This window comes from Sinocyclocheilus grahami, unplaced genomic scaffold, assembly GCF_001515645.1.
Source record: "Sinocyclocheilus grahami isolate Dianchi unplaced genomic scaffold, SAMN03320097.WGS_v1.1 scaffold353.1, whole genome shotgun sequence".
In the NCBI taxonomy this organism is placed as follows: Eukaryota; Metazoa; Chordata; class Actinopteri; order Cypriniformes; family Cyprinidae; genus Sinocyclocheilus; species Sinocyclocheilus grahami.
In genome coordinates, this window is record NW_015505532.1 from 1309964 (window position 1) to 1316472 (window position 6509).

Consider the following 6509-nt stretch of genomic DNA (forward strand, 5'->3'; position numbering starts at 1 on the left):
TTTTAAATGATAATTTCATTTATTAAGGGAAAAAAGCTGTCCAAACCTACCTGGCCCTACGTGAAAAATTATTTGCCCCTCCTCTTAAATAATGAAAGAACTGTGATTAACCACATTATTTTAGAAAGCTGAGTTAAATTTTACTAGCCACACCCAGACCTGATTACTGCCAGACCTGTTGAATCAAGAAATCACTTAAATAGAACCTGTCTGACAAAGTGAAGCATGCTTAAAGAGCAACACATCATGCCGTGATCTAAATAAATTTAAGAACAGATGAGAATCAAAACAGTTGACATGTATCAGTCTGGAAAGGGTTATGAAGCTATTTCTAAGGCGTTGGGACTCCAGCGAACCTACCTAAATTCAAATTCAGTAACTGAACTGAATTATTGGGTTCTGATGGTACGTGTGTGTTTTCTTCTCTCCTGGTGGCCGTAGAGGTCAGAGGTGTTGGAGAACATCTCAAAGAGTGAGGATGTGTGGCCCACTCTCACCTGCAGGGCCTTCATTCTGGAGTGGGCATCGCTGCTCGAGAGCAAGGCAAGATGCTCATTTATACCTTTACTCTATTTTTATGCACCCGCTGAAACCAAATTGCTGCAAATTGACGTACTTTTTTGACTCCTTAAAAGGCTGCTTATGTAGGCATCTCACTAGCTTACCAGAACTAGAGTGTCACCAAATATTGTTCTAACAGAAAAGACCAATGCTGACTGATGGATGGCCAGAGAGAAGTGACTGGAAGGATCTGACTCTGAGCAGTGAGCAGGATATAGAGAGCGCCACGAGAGTCATTCTCACCTGGACCAAAGACCTGAGGGCCCAACCTGAGGTACACACACACTCGCTGGGTTTCCATGTTTTTAATTGGGACATTCTAAATGCTATTATTTTTGGAATATTCATTTTTTGCGTGAACTTTTCCTTTAATAGTTGCATGTCAGTTATATTGAGTGGCAACATTTGCATCATTTATTCCCACTTTCCTGTGTAGCAAAGTGTGTGGCCTGGAGAGCAGGTGGTGGCGGCTTTGGATGACCTTGAGAATCACTGGAAAAAAGGTCGGATGGCCACCCTGCAGTCGGCCATGGAGCTGGTGTTCTGGACGCTAATCAGCAAAGAACTAGACAAGGTGTGAAGAAAACAACATTGCATAGTTTAATTCAGTGGGCAAATTCATTTATTGTCACATAAAACTGATTTATTTGTGCGTTTAGGAGAACATTCCGCAAAAGTGGCTTATGTGGAAACAGAGGAGCCAAAAAATAGGTTTGAACATCACGTCTGTTTCTTGAATATCGTGAATATAAGAAAAATGATTTCAGATGTGCTGTAAACGACTTCAGCTGTGGCTAACCTTGTTCACGTATCTGCCAGGTAGTAGCGAAATATAATGCCTGGTATTAAAACATCTTGCTGACAGCACCTTCATTTTTCTATTTTTTGTGCTTGACTTAGGTGCCACCCCATATATTCCTCATGTAGGTGAGTCCTGTGTCCTCTTTTGAAAATCTGAATGGATATTCTGGACAGTTTTGCAATTATAGGGTGGATTGAATATTTAGACTCGCTATGAACTTGAGCTAATTATTGCTTTTCATTATTTAGTGTGGGACTGGATCAGTGATGCAGGAGGTAAGATGTTTATTTAATGCTGTAAAAAACAGTAATATTGTGAAATATTATGACAATTTAAAATGAGTGTTTCCTATGAGAATACATTTTAAAATGTAATTTATTCCTGTGATGCAAAGCTGAATTTTCAGTCTTCAGTGCAACACGATCCTCCAGAAATCATAATAATATGCTGATTTGTTGCTCAAGAAATGTATTATTATTATCAGTGTTGAAAATATGTTTTTGGAAAACATACATTTTTTCAGATTTTTTTATGAATTGAAATATAAATATATATATATATTTTAAATGTCTTTACACTTGTGATCAATTTAATGCATCCTTGTTAAATAAAAGCGTTAATTTAAAAAATAAATAAATATAATAAAATATTACCAACCCAAAAGTTTTGAATGGTAGTGTAAATAAAGTTGCTGACACTGTGATATTCTACTAATTCTACGTCACTGAAAAATACTGAGTAAAACTGAGGGTTTAGAATTGTAGAAATATTTACTTTTAATTTAACTGAAAGCTACCAAAATACTATTTAATACCAACAAGTAATCCACCATCTTGTCGTAATGCATTGTGAGATTACTAGTATAGCATCACATACAAATCTACATAGTATCTGTGAAGCGGATATAATTTAGTCTAAATTCTAAATATAATATACATAGAATTTGTTTTTTGTTTAGTTTAGAATTTAGAATTTTGTTTAAAGATGTATCTTACCATCTTTTTGACTTGAATGCTGCAAAATGCTGCCTACATAGGCCGCTCTCTAGGTTTTGAAACAGAGCCATTTTCATTAGCTATGTTTCTATTCCATCCACCTATTTTTATGCGCATTTTGGAATATCGCATAAAAACGGAAACGCCAAGATGCGCATAAATTCTAAAAACGTACAGTATTCGCACATTTGAGTAGGATAAACTTTTTATCCGATAAGAAAAAATGCGCATAAACTACGATGGAAATACATTTACCAAATAAATTCCTGCATGCGCATCGAAAAAGTCTTGTGACTTTGCGCTATGAGACGGGATAACTTGACTAGCAGCGGACCGATCTGGTTCACAGCATCTATATGTTGTTCTGGTCATTCTGAAATGCCTGAGCGAAGTCTGTCGTCAAAGTATTTCTGTATAATTGTCTTACACGACTGCGTTCCCAAACAGCAGCATCCACCTCCGAAAGCATTGACCGCATTTATTGTGTTTCGGCTGCTTGCTCTGAGGTGCAAATAATTTATATCATATATGAAAATGATTACATTTAGTGGCTTCTCCTTGTTTTCTTAGTGATATTCAGGGCCACAGTTTACCAGGAAGTGATTTTGTTCTCTGTTTTGCGCATAAGTTAAATTCGCATCTTTGGATGGAAACATAGCTATTGATTCATAGTTCGTAAAACTGATTACACATTAGTCACAACCCTCCATTCATTCCATCATAGTGGAGGTGACCCTTGACCTGGACACGGCCAACCCTGACCTGCTGGTCTCCGAGGACGAGAAGCGCATGCGCTGTGGTTTCGAGCGCAAAGACGTGCCTAACTATCACCAGCGCTTCGACGGTTGGTGGTGTGCGGTGGGAACCGAAGGCTTCGCCTCTGGCCGCCAGTATTGGGAGGTGGATGTGGGAGAAATGGACTGGCGCATCGGTGTGGCCAAAGAGTCCGCCTTGCGTAAAGGCTTCAAGTCCCTGAACTCCAACACTGGCTACCTGACCCTGCGGCTGGAGCGTGGCACGGAGCTAAAGGCCCTCACCGTGCCGTTCACCGCCCTGCCAGCCGCCTTGATTCCTCAAAAGGTCGGCGTCTACCTAGACTACGACCAGGGCCAGCTGTCCTTCTACGACGTGGAGAACCACTCCCACATCTACACCTACAACGAGACATTTGACGAAAAGCTCTTCCCGCTCTTCGGAACGGTGGAGATCGTGAAAGACCTGGTGATCAGATCCCCCAGGAACAGGAGCCACTGCCTGTGTCCCGGCATTTGCCTGTGGGGTTGAGACCCAACCGAATTCAACCGGAGCCCAGTGCTTAATCTCTAGACCAGTGGTTCTCAACTGGACCTTAATATGTTACCATTTGTACAGATAGGGTCACAGGGTCGCAAATGCAAGTATTTTGCTAAGTATTTGTACCCATAGGGATTTTGTGAAGTGCTTTAAAGGGTTAGTTCACCCAAAAATGAAAATTAGCCCATAAATTACTCACCCTCAAGTCATCCTAGGTGTATATGACTTTCTTCTTTCAGACGAATCCAGTCGGAGTTATATTAAAAATTGTCGTTGATCTTTCAAGCTGTTTAATGCCACTCAGCGGGTGTTGCATGTATCAGTCCAAAAGCACTTAATTAAAATGCGCCCATCCATAAAAAAATTGTCTCACACGGCTCCGGGGGGTGAACAAAGGCCTTCTGTAGCGAATCGATGTGTTTTTGTTTGAAAAATATCCATATTCAATACGTAATAATCACTTTAATCTAGCTTGCGCTCGCTGTTGTAAATGAAGCAGTTCCGGGGGCATGACGTATGAGGTTGGCATTGCGCATGCGCTGGTCAGAAGTGACGAACGCGGAAACGCAGCGGAGAGATCAAAACAAAACAACGGTCAAGAATTAGAAGTACAGAACGAGGATTTGTACAACAGTGAGCGCAAGCTAGATTAAAGTGATTATTACGTTTTGAATATGGATATTTTTCTTACAAAAATGCATCGATTCGCTACAGAAGGCCTTTGTTCACCCCCTGGAGTCATGTGAGACACTTTTTTTTATGGATGGGCGCTTTTTAATTAAGTGCTTTTGGACTGAAGCAATGCAACACCTGCTGAGTGCAATGATATAGCTTGAAAGATCAAAGACAATTTTTTATATAACTCCGACTGGATTCGTCTGAAAGAAGAAAGTCATATACACCTAGGATGACTTGAGGGTGAGTCATTTATGGGCTAAATATCATTTTTGGATGAACTAACCCTTTAAGTCATGAACCAAACCAACCTGCTATGAGGTGAATCACAACATTACAAACTCTGCTTAGAAAGGACTACAATCCCATGAAGCATTGTGAATGACATAGTCAAATTAATAACAGTGGAGAAAAATATTTTAGTAGTTTGAGAGCATTTGTGAGCTATTATGTCATTCGCAGTGCTTCATGGTAGTGGGTGGGTGCTAAAGAATTATTTCGGCACGATTTGCTTTGTGGAGATTTCTCTGTAGAATCATGGGTAATGTTGTTTTTCACTGGGTGAGAAACAATCAAAATTCAAATGACAATTAGAAAGCGCTCAAGCTTTGAAGACAATTTTCTTCTTCAGCCAATACCATTCAAGCTAACAAAACTATATTCTGAGAACATTTTGCTAACTTCTCATTAAGCTATGCAAAGGTTCTCCGGAACATACGGTTATGTGACGGTTAGAGAAAACATTAAGGGAACATTCCAATTTTATAATTTTGCAAACATTATGAGAATGCCACTTTTAAATGTTCTCGAAACCATCTGAAACTATAAGTAGCAACAATTAGGTGAACATCCAGTGTTTCAGAAAAACATAATATATACATAATGCGTTGCATGCTAATGTTTTGAGAACATTATTAAAGTCCGGATGACTTTAAACGAACATTCTATTAATGTTACTGGAAGAACATTTGTTCATAACTTTCGAGAAAACGCTTCCATAACCTTCTTCAAAGTTCTAAGAACATTTCCTGTTAGCTGGTATGCTTATACTTTAGCGAAATTTTGAGCCTAAGCAGTTTATAGTAAGATTAAGATGTTTGCGTATTTGATGCTAAGGACTATTTTTTGGCAATAAAGAAATGTGTTGGGGCACTTGATGTAAAATGTGAGTCCTGAAGCAAAACCAGTTGAGAACCAGTGTTCTAGACCTCATTAGTATTAGATAAACCATTGGGCCATATTAGTTGGTCAGTTCGTAGTGATTGACAGTGATCCATAGCATTCACAACCAGTATTTCCATCAAGGTAGTGTATAGGATCTCTTTCAGCTACTGCTTCTGTGGTACTTCTGAACCTGCTGCTGTCTGCACCTTAATATAATACAGTGTTCGCTTGCTCTGTCTGCACTTTCATATTCATTTGACAAACTCAAATCATGACATGAAATGCACTTTATGTGAATAATAAATAAAAGTAAGTTCAATCCTGTGTCCATGCAGATTTTTTTCCTGTCAAATGTTGCTTGTGTGCTTTATGCAAAGATTATGTAATTACATGCATTGTGAGATGAATTTATTCTAGTGCAAATGAGTGTGACTTTTTCAGAGTGATGAATTTATAATAATCAAAATTAATAATGTGCAATAATAGTATCAAATTTGGTCATTTAATTACATTTATTTTAAAGTTGAATTTTTAATGCTGTCAGTAATTAACAACAGCACAGTGCGCTGTACAGGGAGGGCGAGCAGAGAGGGAGAGAAGAAAAGGAGGGTGAAAACATCTGGAATACAGTTCCAATACAGACAGAGAGTGTTTTCTAACAAATGCATTACACCACAATTGCACACGTACAACTTCATAATTTTATATATAGATTCATATATTTATACATTTTGTGTAAGTTAATAATTTAAAAATAAAAGTGAAGGAAAAGATATCCATCCAGTGTGCAGTAGGCTGTTTAGTTTTGAACTGTTTACAACTAAAGTAATGATAAAGTGTTGAAAGAAAGAAAGAAAGGCATAGGCTACATCTGACAAATTATATTTTACAATTAAATCAAACAACTGGTGTTTTTCTTTTATTCTGTCCCAGGCTTCTGAAAATAGTTGTAATTAGTTTCTAAATATTATGCATACATGTGCGCATGCGTACCTCGAATATGAGTAAGAGATATTAAA

The 6509-nt window shown here is 38.3% G+C and overlaps 1 protein-coding gene across 1 annotated transcript in view; it reads left to right on the forward strand.

Annotated features, from left to right (window-relative positions):
* Positions 1-3853, forward strand: part of LOC107548722 (butyrophilin subfamily 3 member A3-like) — a 27644-nt gene extending 23791 nt beyond the window's left edge. The window contains exons 6-12 of the mRNA XM_016229524.1: positions 442-543; positions 701-835; positions 998-1135; positions 1221-1272; positions 1462-1488; positions 1612-1638; positions 3083-3853. Coding sequence (XP_016085010.1) covers positions 442-543; positions 701-835; positions 998-1135; positions 1221-1272; positions 1462-1488; positions 1612-1638; positions 3083-3642 — 1041 coding nt within the window. The 3' untranslated portion in view covers positions 3643-3853. The remainder of the gene's footprint in view (positions 1-441; positions 544-700; positions 836-997; positions 1136-1220; positions 1273-1461; positions 1489-1611; positions 1639-3082) is intronic.
* The last annotated feature ends 2656 nt before the right edge of the window (positions 3854-6509 follow it).